Source organism: Arachis hypogaea, chromosome 17 (assembly GCF_003086295.3).
Source record: "Arachis hypogaea cultivar Tifrunner chromosome 17, arahy.Tifrunner.gnm2.J5K5, whole genome shotgun sequence".
Classification (NCBI taxonomy): domain Eukaryota; kingdom Viridiplantae; phylum Streptophyta; class Magnoliopsida; order Fabales; family Fabaceae; genus Arachis; species Arachis hypogaea.
The window spans coordinates 18,116,152-18,141,380 of NC_092052.1; the positions used below are offsets into that span (position 1 = coordinate 18,116,152).

A 25,229-nucleotide genomic window follows, 5' to 3' on the forward strand; every position below is an offset into this window, starting at 1 on the left:
AAATTTGAATTAATTAACAGATCTTCAGTTGATGGGTGGGACCACTTGTTATGTCCATTCTGCAGCTTCTAATCTGTGTTTTCTGGGCTGAAAATTGAGTTAAAACAGCCCAGAAATCGCCTCCAGCGTTTTTCTACGTTTTCTGCACGTGGCGCATGTGACGCGTCCGCGTCGTCCACGCGTTCGCGTCATTTGTGCAGATTCTAGTCCACGCGTTCGCGTCAGGCACGCGATCGCGTCATTGCGATCTCCTCCATTCCGCGCGGTCGCGTGAGCCATGCGTCCGCGTCGGTATTCGCTGGTCATCTCCTTGGTTTCTTCTCTTTCTCTGCAGAAACTTCATCAAATCCATCCGAATGCTACCTAAAATAAATAAAATTGCACAAAACTCAAAATAGCATCCATAGTGGCTAAAATATAATTAATTCTTAATTAAACTCAACAAATTAGATGCAAATTCACTAGGAAAAGATAGGAAAGATGCTCACGCATCACTTACTAGAAAGCTCATCAAACAAGTAATTAGACCAACACCAATAGCCATCGTTAAAAATACCGTAACCATCGTCATCATCATTATCTTCAGTGACTTAACTTTACTCTCCAAAATTTTCAGCCTCCGTTTAAAATCGTCCACTGCTTTTTGATGAAATTGACCAATACTTTGTTGTTCATCGTATCCATCATCCCAACGAAAAAAGTTACAATGACTTTCAAATTGCAAAGATAAGAAAGCAACGTTGAAACCGAATTTCTTCAAGGCGAAAAACATGATATTTGTTGGACAAATCACTAACCTCATAATTAGGACACCCATGAAATGGTCTTCCTAAATTCTCTGGTGTCCTTGAATACTTGATTATTGCTCGCAAACCATAGTTGCAAAACACAGCATTCCTAGCGACTTTGAGTCGGATGTCTTTCTTTCCACTTGAGTAATTTATACCTGAGCTTCCTTGACTTGTATCTCTACCACCTATCATTATTCAACAATGATGCGAAAATAATTTCGAGATTCGAAGAAAAGAAAGAAGAATGAAGAGAAAAGAAGAGTGAAGAAAATGGAAGAGAATAACAAAGATGATTCTTAATTTTAAGGATTTAGAATTTTAAATTTAATGATGAAATTAATTTGGACACAAAGAATTAATGTAAAACACCATTTTGAACATAATCTTGTAATATCCATGTCACATTACACATCATACAGCTAGCATGGCAGTTAACAGCCATATCATCAACTCATGGCAGTTTTGCGAACGACTAATAGAGAATTAATTTTCATAATGTCGATGACTTATTTGATAATTTTCTTAAGTTAGGGATACATTTAAAATGTAATTGAAAATTCAAAGACCAAATTAGACATTTTTTTAAAGAATTAAACAATAAAAATCGATGGATACGATTTCTACACACTACCTTATACAACTAAAATAAAATTGGTGCCACAAAATTTTTCATAGCAATGTATTTAATACTACTACCATCATGCTCTTGTCATACATATGCAACGTACTGAAAAATAATTTGCGAATAAAAATAACTACTGTATATAAAAATTTCACTTTTGTATAAAAGTTACTACTGTGTATAATAAAAATCCACTTTAGTATTCAAGAGAGATTTAATTAGTACAACCGTGAAGAACTTATTTAACTCTATGATATCATATTTTATAAAAGAGAAGACCCTTCTTATCTAGTTGACTAATAAGTAGTTGCCATGGGAATTCGTGGCTTCACTTCAATGCCATATTAATGGGTGCATTCAATGCCACCCTTCGGTAGTTTGGTTTTGGTCCCTCACCATAACATATTATATTATTACTCTTATATATCAACATCTCATTGATGCACTACACTCAAAACTTTTCAAGAACCTAGCTACAAAACCATTAAAATCAAACCCTACAACCTACATACAAGTAGATACAATAATAATATAGAACCATTATTGTTATCTAAGACTAGAGGAGTAACAAGATAGCTAGATGGAGAAGGGAAATGGTTTTGAAGGTGGTGCAGCAAGATCATCAACAGCATCCATGAACATGGCTTATAATGGTAGTGAGGAATTGGAAGGAAACGAGAGTAGCATCATACGGACTGTAGAGACATTCTTGCGTTTGATTCCTATTGGTTTGTGTGTAACCGCGCTTGTGATCATGCTTAAGAACTCTGAGCAAAATGATTATGGTTCTGTTTCCTACACTGACCTTGCTGGTTTCAGGTAATATATCAATTACAACTTCCAATTATTAGAACCGTAAAAAATTTCATCACTCACTGCTGGTTCTATTTTTCATTGGTTTTGTACTATTCATTTTTTTCTCCAAAAATTGGTCTATTTTTAGGAAAAGTATAAAAAATTAATTTTTAGATAGTCATTTTTTTTAATTCTAATTTTTTTTTTTTAGAATTTGGAGTTTAGGTTTTATAATTTAAGATTTAAGATTAAGAGTTCATGACTTGAGATATAAAATTTAAGATAAATAAAATAATTTTTTTTAAAATTAGCTAATGTTAACTGAAACAATTGGTTCTCTAGTATTATTTTTATTTTTATAATATATGTGGATATAAGGAATATTCAGATGTACTTTCAAAAATAAAAGTGATCTAAATGTGTCAAATTTCTAGAGTGATGAAATAAAAGGAAAGAGAAAGAGAGCAGTTGTAATTAGTTAATTAGATCTTAGTGTGAATATGTGGGAATGTTGAAGCTGAAATCTTGTTTATTCATGGTTGAAGGTTTTTGGTGCATGCAAATGGGATCTGTGCAGGTTACTCATTACTTTCAGCTGTGTTTGTTGCTTTGCCCCGCCCTTCCACCATGCCTAGAGCTTGGACATTCTTTTTCTTTGACCAGGTCAGAGCATAATTTTTGTTACCCCTTTTCTTGCATGCTAATGAAACTGATGAGAAAAGGAACTTACAGATGTTCATTCACTTCTCCTTAACACTGCTTCAATTTTCCCTTATGGGGAGGTTTAGACATACTTGTCACTATTTATTTTCAAAATTTTGGTATAATGAACTTTTCTTAGATATTTGTGTGTACTAAATGTGATAATCATACTGAATTATTGAAAGTACACACAACCAATTAGTATCAAATACATTAGAATCATTGAGATTTTTTCAGCATCAGTCGTTAGATTATTTAGATTGTCTTTTTTTGGCCAGAAATCATGTCTATGCAAGAATTTTAACTTCAATTAGTCTACAGGTTCATCTGCGAAGTTTTTACCTTAGCAATAGCAAGCAACTTTTTGAAAGTTACCATATGCTCAAAGTAATTTAAACTATTGTTAGTAAAAATACTAATTCTCCCACATGTGAATGAACTTAATTTCTTGGAAAATTTGGTACTAACTACCCAATGTAAGCTAACTTTATGGAGGAGATTGGAACCTCAGGAGTTCTAATTCTACAAAGTTAAAGAACTGAAAAACTTGCTAATTGTGATTGATTCCAGGTGTTAACCTACATAATCCTGGCTGCTGGAGCTGCTTCAACTGAAGTATTGTACTTGGCTGATAAGGGGAACACAGCAACAACATGGAGTGCAGCTTGTGGATCCTTTGGTTCATTTTGTCACAAGGGAACAGCATCAGTGGCCATCACATTTGTTGCAATGTTTTGCTATGTGATGCTTTCCCTCATTTCTTCCTACAAGCTATTCAGCAAGTATGATGCACCAATGAGCAACCCCATTAATGCTAAAGGCATTGACATTGTTGCTTCTCATGGCTGACCCTAAAATGGTAATGGTGTCTAGAAACTCTGCTTGTGATGTGTGTACACTGTGTTAGTTACAGTATGATAACAATAATTACATACTATTATGTGTGTGAAGTTGTTTCAATGAGGACTCAGTTTGACTCGTTCTTCATGTATAACATGGTATAAAGGTTGGCATTAACTTTCTACAATTGATTCTTCAAAATAAGAGAGATGTATTATTCATTCAGTTATGTTTCATATACTGAATTGATATATACATCACTATCGATGAATATGGATAGAATATAAAATTCATTCTGTGGTTACTGTGGATAGAAAACTATGCTTCTGAAGTGATTACTGTGGTGTCCAACTTGCTGCTTAAATGAACTACCACTAATTAATTCCAAATTTATCGATATGATATATATAATAGCTTTCTAATGTCCAGCAATAAACAATGTTCTTTTTATTGGTGTCCATTATGGTAGACATCAGAACCAAAGTTCAGTAAAATACAAATAGTGCCAGCTGATAATTATGTATATTAAATATTCAATCACCATTCACCTTGTAAAAGAAGAGAAAGAAAATAAAAAAATACTGTGATTTTGTGTTTTCTTTCTTTTCTTTTGGCCTGTACAAAATACAATGATGATGAGGCAATTTCTTGGATAGGAACTTCTCAATTTATACATGCAAATCAATGTTTAAAAATGACCCAGACAACTTGACACATGCCAACATTGATTTACATACTTAAAGTGGAATCGTCCCACCCAAGAACTTCCCAGAGTGAAATTAAATTAGAAACAGAAGTAATACATTCAGCTATGTAATTGAAGACAACTCAGGATCAAATAGTATGGTAAGCCATATTCAAAAGACGTTCAGAAACTACAAACTTTTCCTTATTGTTACACAAAGGCTATACTGAAATCAAATACATAATACACTTACATTATTCATAATCCTTTAGCTTATCTTATTGGAACAGGGAAGGACCAAAGAAACTCCAAATTAGCAAGAGTGATAATATAGCCTTCTACTGGTGCCTAAAGATCCTCCTAATTCAGAATTCCACCCAAAACAGTAGAGATTGTAACTTACGCAAACATTGAAAGATAATTCAATGTATGTGAATGAGATTTTGAATTAGGAAAATTTTTAGGCATGTCAATTAGAAGGATTTATCATTTCTCAACTAGCGACTAGAATATCTAAAAGAACAGCATCAGGAGCTAGCGGGCTGAACGAGAACAGCATCAGGAGCTAGTAGGCTGATCGAGAAGGCTCCGCCCACATGAAATTGTGCACACAATAAGACCCAGAATTGCCAGCATATGAAACTTCCTGTGGTCATATATTTGATTAATCACATGTCAATGGTTTTAGAAGGACCAAAGAAGTATGGTCAATCACACATTTCAAAAATAATTGGAGAAATTCTTACAACTCTTTTGAGCAAATCTACTGTTTCAACATCAGATTTTTTAACTAACCTTATCTTCTTACCCAGACCCAGCCAACATTCTATACCTCACTTACAGTTACTTTCTCAAAAATTTTCTAAAATTCAATTTTAGAATATAAGAGTAACCTACAAAGGTGATATAGGAATCAATGAATGGGTTAAAGCAAGAAAAGTACCCAGTTCTAGCCTTCTAGTGGATATAGGAATCCATAAATGGATTAAAGCAAGAAAAGTATCTAGTCCCAAGTTCCTAATAACATATAAGAATTAAGCCTGATACTAATATCAGGCATGCTTTTACACTTTATTGTTTTCACTATTTTCTCTTTTTCCTTTATAAAATTCTGAAAACAGACAATGAAAATGCAAACCAAATGCACCCTTGATTTACGGATCTCAAATCTGCAGCATGTCAGATCCGAGACCCTCTCTTGATCCACTCAGTAACCCCTTGATTTTGTTTTTTAATTTCATTTTTACACAGTACATGACAATATATGATTGAATGTGTGTGCGCGAACTAAAATCAAAACCAAATCCATGAGCTGCAACAATTCATATGAGCTTTAAAAGACCAAAAACAAGTAAAAGTAATGGGAGCAAACCCGAGAGTGAGTCGCTTCGCGGGATCACCAGTGGAATAGCCAGTGAAGTAGAAATAGCGAGCAACAACATGAAGCAACCCAAGGCCCGCACAAACTGAAGGGTGCTTCAACCCTCCCATAATCATGAGCATGAAGAATATGGGCATTGTTTCCAAAGAGTTCTGATGTCCTCTCTGCGCACACACACACACATAAACCACTGACTCAATAACCCAAAAAAATTTCGATTCATCAACATTTCTCTGCACGAAAACAAAAATCTACATATACATATAAATAATTACGCTTTAAGAGAAAGAAGAACCTGAACACAGTTAAAGAGATTGGCTTGTTTGTTTTCGGATTCAAGGGCATAAAGGGTGGGATAAGGGACATTGTACCTGTGGAGAATTTCATCAAACAGCTTGTAAGCAACGGAAGATGAAGAAACAAAAATGGAAGATACACATAGATATGAAATTAAAAATTACTTCTTGCGAGCCATGCCGACTTGGAATGCCATGTAGAAATTGAGGAAGACATAGAGAACGAGAACGATGACGACGTAACCGTACTCTTTCGGGAGCAATTCTACGAGAGATGCTGCCATTTTCGAGTGGGAAATGAAAAAGCAGCGTTGCAATGAAATGGTCAAATGGAAATATAGAATGAGATGGGGATTTTCTCTCTCTGACTTTGGCTTTGGTTTCGATGAGATGAGATATCTAGAAGATTAGAACTCTTCCACTCTTCAAGATTGCGCATTGCCATTGCATTACCATAATCTAAGCGTTTTTATTTCTTATCATTGTTAAGGCAGTTTCTATTGTTTTAGAATAATGAGGCTAAAATTTTTATATATGGATAATTTTAATGTGAAATACAAAAATAATTGACGTTTTGTAAATGGCCATAGTTGTGTTCAACACACAATTTGGTTCATGATAAAGGATTTCACCTCTAGTAATACAATATTAAAAAGAAAAAGTTCGAATAGGCTAAAATTTTTATATATGGATAATTTTAATGTGAAATACAAAAATATTTGATGATTTTGGTGTTCTACAGGGTTGTGGTAGTAGCACAAAACGTTACTAACGTTTTGTAATAAAAAATTTTTTTTAATCATCAAAGAACAAAACGTCACTGACGTTTTGTAATAAAAAAAATATTATTTTAATTATTAAAACACAAAACGTCGCTGACGTTTTGTTAGAAAAATATTATTTTAATTGAAGAAACACAAAACGTCATTGACGTTTTGTAAATGGCCATAGTTGTGTTCAACACACAATTTGGTTCATGATAAAGGATTTCACCTCTAGTAATACAATATTAAAAAGAAAAAGTTCGAATAATGATAGTGATTTATAAAAAAAAATACGTATAAATATCAATCAATTTTAGTAATAATTTATTTTCTTCCATTATTTAAGAATTAATAATAAAAAAAATACAATAGTCCAATCATTATATGATAGTTATATTATTTTAACATTTTAAAACCAAATATACTGATGTGGTATGTTTTGGCATTTTTCTTCTCAATATTATATATATTTTTTATAATTAAAATTAATAGATAAAATTACTAAAACACTAATATTCTAAATATATTTAAAATTTTTCTTATATTATATATTAAAAAAATACACTTTTATTTCTTGTAAGATGTCTAAATCACATTTTTCTCCCGCTATATGATTATAAAATATATACTCAACACTCTTTTTCTATAAAATTAAAATAACGTATATATTTTAGTTTATGTGACTAAATTTTTTTCCAATAACAATTATATATATATATATATATATATATATATATATATATATAAATTTGTGATAATAATTATTTGGTTGATTCAGATAATAATATTTTATTATTATTGTAATAAATAGTATTTATTTTGTTCAAATGATACTGCAATTAAATTGTATTTTATATGCAAAAAGAATGAATTAGTGATATAAAAGAGATATAATAAAAATCAATAATAGGAATCATTTGAAGAAGTAGGGTTACGAAAATATAATGACATGGAGTATTCTAACACTAACTTTTAAATCGACTTTCAATCTGATTAATTTAATGAAAGAATCAATCATAAATATTTATTGTCTATTATATCTATTTTATCTTATTAAAATTAAATTTTTTCAATTAATAACATAGTTGATATGATATGTTTTTTAAGGTATTTTTTATTTATTTTATTTTATTTATTTAAACGCATTAATTAATTTGATTGAGATGAATAGTAAATTAGCCAATGAGTAATAGTTCAAATGGCATAGTCTCTCCATACTCAATTAAGAAGTTGCGGATTCGAGTATTCTATCTTTAGTAAAAAAAAAACAAAAAAAAAAGAGATGAATAGTAAATTATTTAATATTTTATTTGACTAAATTAACTATAACTAACTAATCAATTGCATTAGTTATTTGATTTGAGCGTAATAAATAAATTGATTTTGTTTTAATTTATATTAATTTTTTTATCTTATATATTTTGATTAATTTTTAAGAGTATCATAATTAATTATTTATTTAATTTGATTGAGATAAATATTAAATTATTTAATATTTTATTTGATCACATTAAATATAACCAATCAAATATACTAATTATTTAATTTAACTAAAATAAATAAGTTAATTTTGTTTTAATTTGTAATTTATTTTTTTATCTTATGTATTTTAATTAATAATTTTTAAAAATAATATAACTTTTACATAACATATTTATAAGATATTATTTATTTATTTAACTTATTTGTTTTATCTATTTCGGTATTTCATAATTTTTTTACTATAAAAAATTATATATACTAAAAAAGAATCTCAATTTTTTTTACTAATAGTTCTTTTATTCGATAATATTTTATTCTCCTATTGCTGTATTATTTCTACTCTTTTTTTATAAACTATAAAACATTATTATTTATTATTGTACTTTGAAATAAAGTATTTTTAAAACTTTTTAAATGAAAACACGCATAATCATTTTTGTTATAATTTTTTTTAAAGTTAATTAAATTTAAAATTTAATTATTCTTAATATTGAAAATAATAAAATCAATGAATAATATTTTTACTTATTTTTAAAGTATAACAATTACTCATTAATAGTAATATATAATTTGTAATTAAATTGAAATATTTACGTTATAATCCTATCTTTCTAAAGACTTCTCTTTAAATAACATTAATGGTTAAATATGTAGACATTTTCTCATAATTCATAAGTAAAACTTTTAAATTCTCTTTCTCTTATGTTAAACCCAATTTGAACAACTGCAATCTAATAGAGTTATGCTACGTAGACAATGGAGAATGCGAACAACGCGAATAATAGGTGGCACTTCAGGCCCACTAAAATAAATAAATATTTCACCCCATTCATCCACCACAATCCTAACCTCTCACCATCTACCTTTTTCTCTTTTTACCGTAGCCGCTTTACTTTCCCTTCTCTGTCGCACCGTCACCAATGCACCTCATCGTCGCCGCCACCGTCTAAAGAAGCAACGCGCCGCATTGCTGTTGCACCTTTTTCTCCCATGCATCACATCGCCTCTGTGCTCTCTGCAACCAACGCTGCCGCTGCACCTTCTTCTTCCCTGCGTCGCGCCCCCTGCTCTCAACGTCGCCGTTGCACCTTCTTCTCCCATGTGTTGCACTGCCCCTGTTATCCCTACAAGGGATGCTGCGGCTGCGCGCCTTCTTCTCTCCTCCGTGACATCGCATTATCACCGAGCTAGAGGCTTTGTTCCACCACTGCTCCAACGCTGCATCTCTACCCTTTGCTTCCACATCGCTACATCGTGTCTTCGCTACTTTCATCGCGTGCCGCTTTGCTCCGTTCACCCAAATGGTATGACCCAAATAAACATTCACATCTTAGTGAAAAGTACCATTCTCATACATAGTAAAATAAATATCGTGTGGAGCATGTGCATGTAGAATCAAGCAAATCAAGTAAAATACCAATGGTATACTCAAATAAACATCCACTTTAGAATGAAAAAACCATCCGCTTACATAGTAAAATAAACACCCGACTTAGTTGATGAGAAACAAGTAATGACAGCAGCAGCGGCGGTGACGAAGAGATGGAAGGTGACGTTGTTTGAAAAAAAATGATTCAAAAATAAAAAAGATTCAAAATTATGATTAAACCTAATTAGTTCAAAATTTGATTTTTAAAATTAAAATTAACTTCTTTTTTAACCTATTGTTTATTATGTTGTTCAGAAAAGGCGTTATTCCCCTATATTTTCTCTTTTGTTAAAAATCTACCTTAAACCATTTTATATTCTAAGATCATATTCATTCTTAGAATCAAAGTAATATAACCAACGTTATTCCCTGTTGAAACTTACTAACATATTTTGTTTATTCTTGAGTTGTAGCTACATTTATACTGCTAGAGCGAAATAGTTTCATGTTTTTTTTTTTTTTTGTTTAAACACCTACTAAAATTGCTAAAAACAAGATAAAAACACAATTAAATACACAATTTCTTATCTTAACTTTTGTGGAATGATAGAAAGAATTTGTGTCAAAATCTTGTTTTGTTCATACGTAAAATAATAATTGTTTATACAAGGCCTTTCCACAAAAAAATCTTTTGTTACAATAAAAATGATATTGATTATTCGATAATCAAAATTGATTTTTCTATCCAATACAAACACTTTTTTTTTTCAAAAGCAAATATTTGTTATGTGTAAAAAAATTAAGATATCACTCAAGCATTATTTATCAAGTGTTTTATAACAATATCTACTAATCAAGGAGTTTTTTTTTTTAAATTATGAGTTTAGTTTTCACTAACAATATTAATTGAGGATAATCGAATTAGATCTAAAATATGAAATCCTTAATTATATTTGGTAGTATTTTAAATTTTAAGTATATCCGATTCTTCTATCATAAAGGAGTAAAGATACAATGTCACTTAAATTAAATTTTAGTATATTTCATCCTTTGAATAAATTTCAACCAAAATTAAGCTCCAAAAAAATGTTGGTGTACTCCATGACTATAAACCAAGCCAAAACCTCTTCTTCACGATACACAATTGTTATAATAATTATATCAAATATATGTTTTTTCGTCTTAAATGTGTTACAAAGTCAAATATGATTGGAATTATTTATTTTAATTTCTCTCTCTCTCAAAATTTAGTTCTTCTATAGTATTTTTTTAGATAACAAAAAATATTTACTTTAGTCATTAAAAATATAAGAAAATAATCTTTTAGAATTTTGTCACAAAATTATAAAATTTTATTTAAATTTAATAAATATAATTATTTAGTCTCATTATTTTATATGGCTAATTCTATACATAATACATAATAATATTAAAACTCAATCCACTTAAAATGATCAATAATTACAAATTTTATATTATTAGAGTTAATAAAACCATCCTTCATATTTAGTATTATTTTTTATTGATGTAAAATATCATTACAAGCTCATGCCTATACTGTTTTATACATATTTTGGTCTTCACATATTTATATACAAAAATTTATAATGCAACATATATAAATGTATAAAAAAAAAATCACGCAAAAAAATCACTTCAAATCACATTATTATATCCAGATTCCAGGCATACGTAGTCCTTTCACTTGACTTGTGTAATACAATACAATAATTTACGTGACCATCTTTTTTGTCAAAGAATGGCAGACAAGAGAAATATTGAAGTAGCAAATTAAGGTGGAGGTATTAAGAGCTACAAGGGCGGTGGAGAAGAGTGCACCCAAATGAAATTGCACACAGCATTAGACCCACAAGCGCCACAAAAAATAATCTCCTGTTCACATATCATATAGAGTGATTAATTAATTATATTCAAGTGCTAATGGTTTTGTCACACAAAAAAAATGCTAATGGTTTTGGAGAGACCAAACAACCATGGTCAGGATCAATCACTCATTTTAATAATAATTGGTGGAAATTCTCATATTATAGTTCTATTTAATTTGTTTTCAATCAACTTTTTGCATATAGATTACCCATAATGAACATCATTATTTTAATTTCTACTCTCTTTTAGTGATAGTTTTTCAACAAGGGTGATTGTTTCAAGGTTAAAATCTATTTACGTGTATTAGATATTCTTGAAAATTTTGATCATTCCATATTTTTATTCTCACCTTATTATAGGATGAAGATAAAGAATTTCCTTGATGACATGCATGGAAATAAACTTTCATATGTAAAAATATACTAAATCAGAATCCTTCAAAATACAAGATATTATATAAACACTAAAAATTAGTTATTATATTTGCATTTTATTACCGTTATATCAGTGGTTGTTAAAAATTACCACAAAAAATATTGTTGCGTTTTAAAGGACGATATACTTCTAACTGTTGCAATATCATGTTTGCGGTGATTTAAAATTGCCACAAAACCCTCATAAAATCGCCGCTTAAACATGTGTATATAGTGTATTTTGTATTTATGTATTTAATTTGAGTAGTTAATTTTTAATGGTTAATAATATTTGATGTGCCCACCAACCTTTAAGTATCATTACACAAAAACAAGATTAAAAAAATGAAACAACTAAACATTAATTGAGACGAAAGTTAATACTGATTCTCAATTTCTCATAATATTAAAGCAGATCAACATATAAGAATTTCTCCAATAATATTTTATAGTTCGCATGTATTAGCTTTTTAATTTTATGGTGGAGGGGGAAAAAATAGAAGCAAGTCAAGAGCAATATAAGAATGATGTCAAACCCGATCTTAAGACGGTTGATGGGATCACCGGTGGCATAGCCTTTGAAGTAGAAATAGCGAGCAATGATATAAAGCACTCCAAGGACACCACAAATTGAAGGGTGCTTCAACCCTCCCAAAATCATGAGCATGAAGAATATTGCCATTGTTTCTAACGAGTTTTGGTGCCCTCTCTGCACTCACCACAAAGAATAACAACACAAGACTTAAACCATCCCCAGAGGAAAATAAAAATATATATAAATAGGGGTGTTCATGGATCGGATCGTATTCGCAGATCTGCAGTAGGTAAATATCCACATCCAATTAAAAAAATTGCGGATACGTTCCGATCCGCAGAATGATCGAATCGGATAGGATCCGATCCACACCCTTTAAGGATTGGATCGTGGATATCTGCTCTACACCGGCGTATTCGACCCGGGGATCTGCACAATAATAATTAATATATATATATATATATATATTTGTTATTATATTTACTTGTTTGTATGTTTTAGTTAGTAGTTATTATTTATATATTGTATTATTTTATTTTTGTTATTTAGAAAAAGTTTGATTAAAAATATTTTAGAAATAAATAGGTTTAAAAGTGTGAAAGAAAAATTTTTATTGAATTTTTTACATAAAAATATGATTAAAAAGAAAAGGTTCAATTATGTGGATATACCCGACATCCGATTCGATCCGATCCGCAAATGTGCGGATCAGATCGGATCCGACACAAAAAAACGTGAATATCATATCCGATCCGATCTGATGGAGATTGTGCGTATCGGATCAAATTTTCGGCCATATCCGATCTGATTCGATCCGGGTACACCCTTATACAAACAGGATATAAAAAAGAAACTTGATGTGCATTTTTTTCCATAAAAATATCTGATCTTTCATTGTATATTATATATATATATATATATATATATATTAATATTAAATTCATATTTATTATTAATATTTAATTTATAAACATAAATTAACAAATTAAACATATTAGTGCCTACAAATACATTAGTATAAGTAAATTAAAATTTTGTAAAAGGATGCAAATTCATAATTTTATATATGCATGCATGTGTAGTGTAGTGTAGAAATTGATACATTATAAAAAGGTTTAGAAAAAATATATGGAATCAAGAGGTCTTCAATTAAAAAGTAAACAACTTAATTAATTTATAATTATATTTAATTAATTTTTTTTAATTTATAATATTTGATATTAATTGCTTCTCACCCCAAATTAAAATTCTAAATGATACGTTGGAGAAATAGGTGCAGGGATTACGGAACTTCTAACAATTCCGATTCTTAGTATATAAAAAATTTTATAAAATTTATAAAAAAACATCTATTTAGTATGAAAAAGAAACATTCTGATACTTAGTAAAAGAAACATCCTAATGTCTAGCATAAACACCATTTACGTAGAAGTTTTGGATTCACTTAGAGGCATTTGGCAGATTTTTTGCTGATACCTTCTTAGTTCCCAGTATTGTTGAAAGGTTTAATATATTTATCAGGTGTCAACTGTTGCCAAAAGTTATTTGGCTTTTAGAATTTTCTAACTAAAACATTTGAAGAAAATAACACTATGAATTTTTTTTATAAAAATGATAGAGGGTTATCAGAATTTATTATTTTTTATTATTAGTTAACCATAAATATTTAAAAATATGTGATAAAATATATTATTAGACTATTAAATTAAAAGAACTAAACTAAAAAAATTAAATTAATGATTAAATGATGACAAAAAATAATAAATTTTGATATCTTTTTAATATTTTTTCCTTTTTTTTATTGAAAAAAAACTTGAACATTTGTTTTTGTTTTTGGAATCTTTTACATGTTCAATGCATATACTCATTATCGTTAGTCGAACACATTTTTTTTTCTTTTAATAAAAGCAAAGTATAAATTAAATGATTTAGTTAACATGTGATTGGAAGGATAAGTTAAAATTATCAATTAATTTTTTTTTATAAAAAATTACAAAGTTGAATTTCCAATGTATTTAATTTGTTTTTATTAAAATAAAATATTTTAAAAAAATTAGTAGTAATAATTTTAAGAAAAAACTACCAAAAGTACTTATGAAATTTACGAACGTTGATAAAAATATCCATAAACTAAGGAAATTAACGTTGTACCCATGAAAGATGGGTTTCGTACGACAAAAGTATCAAAATCCTATTTTTTTGTTAATTTTTTAATAAAATTCCCAAACTACACCACCCTAACCCCATTATAGCGTCATTCCATCTCTTTTGACTTCTTCCTCTCTCCTCACTTTTCCCTCTCTCAAAAACCCTTACAGAATCATAGAGCTCTCCCCCTACTTCTTTATTGTCGTCCGCCACATACCTATCCGTCACCGCCAATCTCCTCTCCTTTCACTATTCTTAAAATTTATTTACAGAAGATCCAGTTGATGGCTACTTCTACTTCTAATTTTTATCGAAATAAATTTTAAATTGGATGAATGAATTTGTTAGTTTTTTATGGTTGATGGCTGTTTCTGCTTCTGATTTTGCTAAAATGAATTGAAATTAGATGAATAAATTTAAAAAATTTTATGTCTTGAGTATTTTTTGGTGTTTGATTGATTTGGTTTAGGTAAGGATTGTAAACTTATGACTGAACAGATTGAGGTCTGATCCTCCACTACTACTACCACCACCACCACCATTGATTTTGGTCTAGTCTGTTATAGAAGTAGTTTCGGACTCCATGACAAGAGATTTTAAAGGTGCACGTTGGGTTATGGAAGGTTGAAAAAGTGAGTTAAAATTGAGGGTGGGGTAGTTTGAAATTTTTATTAAAAAACTAACAAAAAATTAGGGGTTTGATACTTTTGTTATACGGAACTCATCTTTTATATGTACAGTATTAATTTTCTTAATTTATGGGTACTTTTATTAGCGTTCGTAAACTTCATGAGTATTTTTAGTGGTTTTTCCTAATTTTAATATGTGCTTTTAGAATATATCATAGTTAAAGTATTAAATCCTGAATTAAATTCATGTAATTAAGAGATAAGAAATGTTATATATTTAAGATTTTTTATGAATTAACTCTAACCAAATTAAATAATAAGACTTAAAATAATATTAATCATAGTTAATTTTTATTATATTAGATCAATTTAATTTAATGTAATTAAAAAAGACTTGAATATATAGTATTATTCTTAAGAAATACTCCTGTTTATTGATTTATGAATGTGTTAAGAAAGATTAAAAGGAAGTACAACAATTATTAGCGAAACACGCAGTTGGTAATTACCTGAATGCAGTTAAAGAGTTTGGCATCTTTGTTTTGGGATTCAGAAGCATAAAGGTTGGGATATGGAACCTTGTACCTCTTGCGAGCCATGGCCACTTGTGCAGCCATGTACAAGTTCAGAAAACAGTATATTACAAGAACTATCGCCACAAGCCCATACTCTTTTGGGAGCAACTCAATTATCGTCGCCATTTTTCTGTTGATTAGTAGTAGTAGTAGTTCAATATCAGACCGATGTTGGGATTAATATATAGACAACTTCAATTCAATAATAAATAATTAGTGTGGCACCCTGATTATTATTATTGTTTGGATTTTGATTTTGGGTTAGCGAACGCCGTTTTAGATTATGTTAAATTTAGAATTTAGTTCTTTAAATTTTGAATTTTATTTTAGAAGATAAAGTGTAATTTTTTATTATTTATTTTATAAATAAAATAAAAAAATATAAAAAAATTATTTAAAAATAAAAGATTACATTTTATTCATTTAAATAAAAATTTAAAATTTAAAAAATTTAAATTTTAAATTTAACAAAAAATATTAAAAAATTAATAAAATTTATTATTTTTGACTAATAATTAATAATAATATTTAAAAATATAAATTAAAAATATATTATTTGATTATTAAATTAAAAAATTAGATTAATAACTAAAATTTTAAAAATAATAAATTTTACTTGGCTTAATTTTTTTTTCAAATTTAATTTTAATATTTCATTTTCTGAGAGAGGAAAGTAGTTCTACATTGAAATGACGTAATTAAAATTAATTTATTATTAAGACAATGGAAGATAGTACATAATAGTAAAATTCCGTGTTCTTGGCTTGATCCGGTTATGTTGTTGTATCCGCTGATTGTTCTCCAAGGCAGAGATTATCAAGAGTCAACCTTTGACTATACATAATTAATGTGGCTTGCTCACTAATCCACAGAGCTAAACTTATAACGCTCACATAGACACATGCTGAAGTTTAATTATATTTTGTTATTGCAAATAGAAATTCTTTAATCAGTGTCTTAAAATATACTTTGATCAATGGGAGAACAATATATATATCACTCTCTCTTTCTAATAAGATAGTAAGATACCAAAGGTTTTGGTAAAGATCTAGTGCCAAAAATGTTTTTCATTTTTTATGACAAAGCAATTTATAGTTATTTTGTGATAATTTAATTAATGCTAATTTATGTTTGATATATATGTTTCTATTTGTACATAACTAAATATTTTCAGTAATTAAGGTCTATTTTGGACCCCAAATATATTAAGCATTAAAAAAAATAAACAAAAAGATATGAATTAAAATTAAAAAAATATTAAATTAAAATAAAAACAAAAAATTAGGTTAAAATTGAATATACATAGAATCATTTAATTTTTTATCCAATTTCTTAATGTAAAAAAAAAAAAAAATTCTTCAACACCTAACTTCTCTCCACATTATAATTTGGAAATTGAATTGAATGGACTCAGTTAATTTTTTATCCAATTTTTCGATGCAAAAAGAGAGAGACTCAATCAATCTCACTTGTCCACCTATAATTTCATTACCAAATCAAAAAGTATTTTGGCACTCTTCTAATCTCTCCATATTACGACTATAATAATTTATGAGGTATTTATAACCTCTTATTAGGTTAAAATAAATAAAATCATAAGTCCATAAACATAAAGCCAATTTAGTAACTTTTTTTTTGAACAAAGGAGCTCAACACAATAAAGTGGAGCATAAAGAAACACAGTACAACAAAACACAATATATAAACATAAATAAAATGGCCGCATCCGTTGTCATCTCCGGCATTGCTATCAACAACTAAACGGATCAACTCCACACCATTCCCCGTAGCTCAAGAATGATCTAATCTTTACTCCTTCAACACTTGTCTGTACGCTCTGGAAGACTCTGCTATTGCGCTCCAACCAAATGTTCCAAACAACTGCACAGAATCCTGTCAGCCATTTTCTTTGCTCAGACTTGCCACCTAGTACTCCAGTTCAACTCTCAAAGAACTCTTTTCCGGTCCCCGGAATGGCCCAAGCTCTATCAACACCCGTCAACCAAGCACACCATACCTGCCATGTTAACTCACAAGCAAAAAATAAATGATGCACTAATTCTATGTCCTTGTTACACAACACACATATATTGTCATTATGATTAATAATGCCAAGTCTAGTCAGTCTCTCCTTCGTGTTGATCCTGCCTACTAAAACAAATCATGCAAACAGTTCAACCTTTGGAGGAACCAAGCCTCTTCAGATGGAACTAGTGAAGCTGTAACTCGTGATGTCCTCTGAGAGTGTCTCTTTCTGCAACACCTACACAAACGATTTAGTAGAAAAAATACCTTTTTTTGTCAAATTTCCAGACAACTGAATCCTCTCTATCAACTGAAAAACTTACAACCCGTAACCGGTCGTAGAGTTGATTGAGCAACTCTAGCTCCCATTGGAAGAGTTCTCTCCTCCGCTGGAAGTTCCACACCCACTCTAGCCCATCCCAAAATCCACAGTCCCCTATTACTGATCCTTGTTGATTTGAAATAGAGAAGAGCCTCGGAAAATAATCTTTCAAAGATCCATCTTGTAGCCAAGCATCCTCCCAAAAATGGGTGTTTCTGCCGTTTTTCACCTCCATGGACAAGCCACTGATCATCATATTTCTTATATGCTGCTCCTTAATATTAAGCTGGCAGATATCTTTCCACGGGCCCCCTCTTGATGGCAACGGTTGGTTTGACAACATTGCAGTTGGGTCCAACTGATTACAGGAGAATACAACATTCTTCCAAAGCGGGCAGTCCTCCTTTGAGAAGTGCCACCACCACTTGAACAGGAGCGATACATTTCTAATTAAAGCATCTCCCACCCCCCCAAACCGCCTAACTTTTTCGGAGCTTGAACTAACTCCCATCTCACCATTGGCATCCCGCTATTCCCATCTTCTTTACTCCATAAGAACCTTCTCTGCAGTCCAATTATCTTTTCTGCAACCGTCTTTGGCATCTTATACAAGCTTAAGTAGTAAATCGGCAAGCTATTGAGAACATATTTTATGAGGACCAATTTACCCGCTTTGTTGAGAGATCTAGCTTTCCATAGGCTCAGCTTGTCTTCCACCTTATCTATGATTGGTTTCCAGGTCTTCACCAACCGAGGGTTAGCGCCAAGAGAAATGCCTAAGTACCTGACAGGTAACGCCGCTTCAGCACATCCCAACAAACCACACATATTCATCACCCATTCCTTCTCACAATTAACTGGAATTAGGCTAGACTTCTCAAAGTTGATGCTCAGGCCTGACATTAACTCAAAGTAAGGCAGGAGCCTCTTATAATTCACCAGCGTCTCTGTTAATTCTATATTGTCCTTTCCCACCAGCAGTGGAGAAATTCGGCTATTTCTCCTTTTGTTTTGCCATCTTTCTTTTTGCTGCGATGGCTTCATTTTGACTCTGTAGAATTGTCATAATATCTTCTTCATCGTCATAGACCGCTCCTGACTCCACTACTAGCATACTATAATTAGGAGTTGGAGAGACCAATAGAAAAATAAATGTGTAAATATTCGAATAACCCTTGAAAAGACATAGTAAATATGACAGATGGAAGCAAATTGTACAAACAATTATACAAAGAAGACTGAAAAATATGTGTGGGAGATGACATGAGAACATTATTTTGGAAAGACACATAGATGGATGACAAAAAGTTAAAAGAGAGATTTTTGATGCTGTATAGAGTCTCAAATCAGAAGAATGGTAATATTAGTGAGTGTGGCATGTGGATTGGATCATCATGAGTCTAGCAATTCTAATAGAGGAAAGAGTTTTTCGAGAGAAAAAAAAGCATAAATAGAGAGTTAGAGAGCATTCTAGATTTTTTTTTTGTGCAGGTTACCAAGACAACATGGCATGAACACATAGCATAGATGGTGAATACAACGTCAAATCATTCTATGATTCGGTGCTTGGAAAAATACATAGAGCTTCAAATACAAAGCATATCTTTGATGACCTTTGAAGAGGGCTAGTTTCACCAAGAATAAAGATGATGGTGTGGTTTGTAATTTTAGATAGCTTGAATACAAAGGAAAAACTATTAAGGAGAGGAGTACTAGATGCCAAAAGTGTAATATGTGTTTTATGTGGAATCGAAGTGGAAACGATAAATCACTTGTTCTTATACGGTCAATTCTCTACTCAATTATGATGATCTACTTTAAATTGGTTTGATTCAAAATGAGTAAGAGTAAAGGATATGAAAATTTGGTTTGAAGTCTCGATGCAACAAAAAATTAGAAAAATGTATAAAAATAAATGGCGTATGTGCTACTTCGCAATTTTATGGGTGGTTTGGAGTGTTAAAAATAGAAAAATCTTGGAGTAAGTATTGTTTTGATCCCTAAAGATAAGGTCAAAATCAAAATCGTCCCTAACCTTATTTTGGATTTAAAATTGTCCTTAACGTTTTATTTAGTATTAAAATTGTCTTTTTTGACCATTTTACCCTTATACTCTCTCACCTCTCTAACTCCAAATTTTATCTTCTTTACACCACCGTCACAATACAGAACACACACAGCTTCTTCACACACAACCATCACACACCTTCAACTGCCACGCCACACACACTTTTTCTTCACACACAACCATCACACACCTCCTTCTTCTTCTTCTCCATCACACACAACCGCCACACACACTTCACCTCGACAGCGACCTCCACCCCGACAGCGCGGTGACCTCCAAGAGTAGTAGCGGCCAATGACGACCTCTGCCCTGACGGCAACTTCCAAGAGCAGCACCAGCGACCTCCATGCTTTTTATAAGATATAGTTTCATTCTTTTGTTTAAAAAAAAATCTGAATATGTTGTTGTTAGATTTGAAGAATTTGATGTTGTTCATCATAATCCCTAATTCCCTAATTTTTATTGTTGATTTTGTTTTTGTTCTTATTTCTGGATTTTCTGGATTGCTGTTGCTTTTTTTGTTTTTGGATTTCTTATTTCTCCCTAATTTTTGTTCTTGTTATTGTATTTGATTGTTCTTGGTAATTAAATTTATAGATTTTTTATTTTTGTAATTGGAGATGAATTTGGATATTTTTAATTCTTGTAATTGTATTTTGTTAACTGTATTTAAAGATTTGAAGTTTTAAGTTTTGTTAATGAAAGAAGAATTTGTTCTTCTAGAAGAAGAAGAACAAGAAGAGAATTTGTTCTCCTGAAAGAAGAAGAACAAGAAGAATGAAATGGTGGGAAAAAGGTATTTTTATCATTTTGAAAAAAAATTTATTTGAAAGGACGATTTTAATAACAAATAAAACATTAAAGACGATTTTACATCGAAAACTATGTTAGGAACGGTTTTGATTTTGACTTTAAACGTTAGGGACCAAAATAATACTTATCCCAAAAATTTTTGAAAAAAAAAGTAATTATTAATTGTTTGGAACAAATTAAGTGTTTTATCAACCAATGGTGCGGTTTTTAATTTGTATATTGGGGCTGAGATAGTGTTTTTTACCGTTATTGGGACTCTGTGTGTAATCCTCGGGTATGGACGATGGCCTAAAACAAATCTGAGACTCAGATTTCCAGTACCACAAATCGGAGGGTCAGTTTTCCTCAAATCGGACCCTCAGATTTGAATGTAACTAGGACATGCTTCTGTGTCAATCGGACGGCCAAAAACAAATCAGTGGAGATCGGACGGTGAATGCAGTGATGCCCGAAATCTGAGGCTCAGATTTCACTCTTTTTCCATCCAACGGGCAGGGTTATATCAACAATGATCAATGGTAAAGGAGGGCTCTACAATTCTTAGCCTCAGTATTGTGGTCAATAACCACGTGTTCCTCATGCACATGGGAAGGATGGGGCTTGATAGCAATTGCACGAGCCTGTCTCTTTCTTCTCTCCTCATTCATCCCTTTCAAGTTTCAACCCCTATTTAGTTCAGTTTAGGCAACCATTCTTCATCCTTCACCTTTCATACCTCTAAATTCATACACTTATAATAAATAAAAACCATAATGCCTAAGAAAAAAAATTAAAGAAGTAGATCGTCCTGAACTTCACATTATTAACTATCTTAGCCAACTTTATTATGTAAGTATTTTTATTAAATTTTTTTTAATATAGATAGAAAAATAATTATATTATGAATTTAATATAATTTATAGTAAATAAATTATAGTTATTAACATATATTGTCCGTTGATAATTATTAGTTTAATCTTACACACGTGTGTGTATATATATAATGTTAATTTGTTTGTTTACGTTATAATAATAATAATAATAATAATAATAATAATAATAATAATAATAATAATTAGTTTAGTCTTACACACGTGTGTATATATATATATATATTGTTAGTTAGTTTGTTTGTTTACGTTGTTGTTATAATAATAATAATAATAATAATAATAATAATAATAATAATAATAATATTATGTAGGTAAAGAAGAAAAATTAGTAGAATATTTGTTATTATATGATTAGATTTATTTTATAGGTTTATTAATTGTATTTGTTAGAGTAAAATGGTAATTAGAATTTAGTTTAGTGGGTAATTTTATTGATGACAATTGTTGCTGAAATTTTTGGTAGGTTTTATTTAGTGTTAGTGACATAATAATTTAATTAAGCATTATTAATAATCAAAGTTAATAGAGTTTAATTTTTGCATAATTATATCAATTATTTTAGATTGTAGGAGAATATAAATTAGAATTTTTAAATTTATTTTATAGATTTAGTAATTGTATTTGTTAGTAGAATGATAATTAAAATATAAGTAATGATGGTCATTTTGTTGATAAGAAGTTTAGTGATAATGACAACTAAGTAGAGAGGTTAATTTATTTTTTGTCGGGTGTATATTTAATGTTAATTATAAGTCTTTGTACTCATGTATGATTAACTACCATAAGATAACTTGAATTAATTATTCGTCTATATTTTGTAGGCCACAAAAATTTTGAGGTGTGTCCACATGAATCCACCGGGATTATATAATCCAATTGTTGAGCCTCTTGTGCGGGCCACTGAATTTTATTATGTATATAAAGTTGGAGTGATCCAAGGCCAGTCAGCTTTGGTAACAACTCTAGTAGAGAGATGGCATCCAGATACTCATACATTCCATCTCCTGACTGGTGAGTGCGCTGTTACGTTGGAGGATATGGCTCTAATCCTAGGTATTCCGATAAATGGTCTTCTTGTGACAGGAACAACCATGACTAGTCAGGAGGCCATGGAAGCCGAATGCTTACATCAATTTGGAGTTGCACCAACAACCAGTGATTGCAGAGGAAGTTTCATCAAGATGACCTGGATTAAAAATGGGAAAGAAGGATTAATTTTAAATGATCAAGTTGCCATGAAAAAGTACGTGAAATGCCATATATTGTTGTTGTTTGGGTCAATCTTGTTTGCTGATAAGTCTGGGTCAGCGGTTCACTGGAAATTTCTTCCATTGCTTCATGACTTCTCACGGATACATGAAATTAGCTGGGGATCGGCATCCCTAGCACACTTGTACAGAGCATTGTGTAGAGCATCTCGATTTGATTGTAAAGAGATGGATGGTTCACTGACATTGTTGCATATGTGGGCTTGGATTCGTATGCCATTGCTTGCCCCGATTCCTGGAACACCACAGTTCTTTCCACTGGCTAACCGGTAATATCAATTGTCAAATGATATTGATATGTTACTTTGTATTGCAATATCTGGTTTGAAAGTTTAGTAATGAAAAAAATGTTAACAGATGGCGTAATTGGGAGCATCATAATTGGCCATATAGATATCATATTGTTGCTTATTTTAGGGGATTGTTAGATGAGGTTCAAGAAGGCCAGGTGTGTTCTCATTCATTGATATAGAAACATTTGTATATACATGTTTGTTGATGTGTTTGTATTATGCAATGGTTAATAATATTTTTTTATCCAATCCAGTTTGTTTGGGAAGCTTACGGTGTTGATCAGATAGAGGCAGATGTCATTCCAGAAGATATTCGTAGTCAATCAGAAATTTGGAGTGCAACCATACCATTGATATCATTTGAGACTCTTGAGTGGCATGCAACCGATAAGTGTAGGAGACAATTCGGGTTCGTACAGGGTGTCCCACATCAGGAGAGGTCTCTAGATGGCCAACATGGTGAGATTTTGACCGGACCTAAAAACTTGGATTGGTCTGTCACATACAGATTTTGGATAATGCAGTGGACTAACCGATATAGTCATGTCCTAATTCATGAGCTTGTGCCTTTGCATCATCCATTAGATCTTTACATGTGTTGGTATCGAGAAAAATATGGGACTCATTTGCACTTGTCTGATCTGGTCTTAGAAGAAAATCAAGAGGGTGTAACTAACCCGAATCAGCCACACCAGCCCGAGCCACAGCCATCATTACAAAGGCAACAACCTCCATAGTTAACACCACTACAGGAGCAACCTCAGCCGTCTTCAAATCCGTATGTTTCTCAAACATATCGCTCATCGCCTTTTACACCGTCATTCTAACCGACTTCAAATCCATATGTTCCATATGTATCGCACTTTAAAAATGGGACCAAGCATCATTTAACCAGCTGCTTGGCTTTATGGCTACAGAAGCGGGTCAATCACAGTCATGTAATCTGAGTGAAGTACCCCCACCCAAATTGACGCACCAGAATGTCCTAACCCAAGGCCGGAGGTCATTGGATACTCAAATTCGGTTTTGTTCACCTTCAGGAAATTCTGGAGGCAGATTATCTGTTGACTCAAGTAGGAGTGATGGTAGTCGAGGTATTGTTAATAGCGGAAACTCCCGTCGCATCCAAATGGGTCTCATCAAGAAGAGTATGAGGGGTAATGACATTGATGATGTTGACTATTTGGTAGACTCCCGCGAGGGTGATGACGAGGATGATGATGACGACGATGAGGAGGAAGAGGACAATGAGGACAATGAGGTCGATGATGGTGGACATGGTGAAGATGATGACTGTGGTGATAACCCTGGGCCTAATACAGGTAACGTAACCCTTAATAGGTTGATATCTTTATAGTACACATTGTTAGTGCTGAATATTACTTGTAGGTTGATATATATGTTATCTTAACAGAATACTTTATTGTGATTGTATATTGCTAGTAAGTTGATATCTATGTTATCTTAAATTTTTTTTTAGGTGGGGCAGGTACAGGAACAGGTGGGACCGCATCTCCATATATTGGAGGCAAAGGATATAACCTAAGAGCTGATCTTCTATGACGGAGTGCAAATAGATTCACACCGTTTACATTTACGAATGTCGCAAAAAAGTGCAAGAAGTTTTGCAATGATGTCAAGTGGACAATAAAAA

The 25,229-nt window shown here is 31.2% G+C and overlaps 5 protein-coding genes across 5 annotated transcripts; 2 read left to right on the forward strand and 3 right to left on the reverse strand.

Annotated features, from left to right (window-relative positions):
* The first annotated feature begins 1,684 nt into the window (after positions 1–1,684).
* Positions 1,685–3,937, forward strand: LOC112764661 (CASP-like protein 2A2). Its single transcript, XM_025810375.3, has 3 exons — positions 1,685–2,232; positions 2,754–2,871; positions 3,481–3,937. Exons 1-3 carry the CDS (start codon positions 1,994–1,996, stop codon positions 3,757–3,759), a joined length of 636 nt encoding a protein of 211 aa, XP_025666160.1. The 5' UTR covers positions 1,685–1,993; the 3' UTR covers positions 3,760–3,937.
* A 644-nt stretch (positions 3,938–4,581) lies between these two features.
* LOC112764662 (uncharacterized) lies at positions 4,582–6,670 on the reverse strand. The gene is made up of 4 exons (XM_025810376.3): positions 6,278–6,670; positions 6,112–6,187; positions 5,808–5,980; positions 4,582–5,081 (listed from the first exon to the last, which is right to left on the reverse strand). The coding sequence occupies exons 1-4, from the start codon at positions 6,394–6,396 to the stop codon at positions 4,994–4,996; spliced, it is 456 nt and encodes a 151-aa protein (XP_025666161.1). The 5' UTR covers positions 6,397–6,670; the 3' UTR covers positions 4,582–4,993.
* A 4,695-nt stretch (positions 6,671–11,365) lies between these two features.
* On the reverse strand, positions 11,366–16,071 carry LOC112765668 (uncharacterized). The gene is made up of 3 exons (XM_025811545.3): positions 15,849–16,071; positions 12,564–12,736; positions 11,366–11,620 (listed from the first exon to the last, which is right to left on the reverse strand). Exons 1-3 carry the CDS (start codon positions 16,038–16,040, stop codon positions 11,533–11,535), a joined length of 453 nt encoding a protein of 150 aa, XP_025667330.1. The 5' UTR covers positions 16,041–16,071; the 3' UTR covers positions 11,366–11,532.
* A 2,043-nt stretch (positions 16,072–18,114) lies between these two features.
* Positions 18,115–19,305, reverse strand: LOC140180510 (uncharacterized). The gene is made up of 3 exons (XM_072221728.1): positions 18,778–19,305; positions 18,263–18,619; positions 18,115–18,177 (listed from the first exon to the last, which is right to left on the reverse strand). The coding sequence occupies exons 1-3, from the start codon at positions 19,303–19,305 to the stop codon at positions 18,115–18,117; spliced, it is 948 nt and encodes a 315-aa protein (XP_072077829.1).
* Positions 19,306–22,862: 3,557 nt separating this feature from the next.
* On the forward strand, positions 22,863–24,312 carry LOC140180511 (serine/threonine-protein phosphatase 7 long form homolog). The gene is made up of 3 exons (XM_072221729.1): positions 22,863–23,551; positions 23,640–23,730; positions 23,830–24,312. Exons 1-3 carry the CDS (start codon positions 22,863–22,865, stop codon positions 24,310–24,312), a joined length of 1,263 nt encoding a protein of 420 aa, XP_072077830.1.
* Positions 24,313–25,229: the final 917 nt, after the last annotated feature.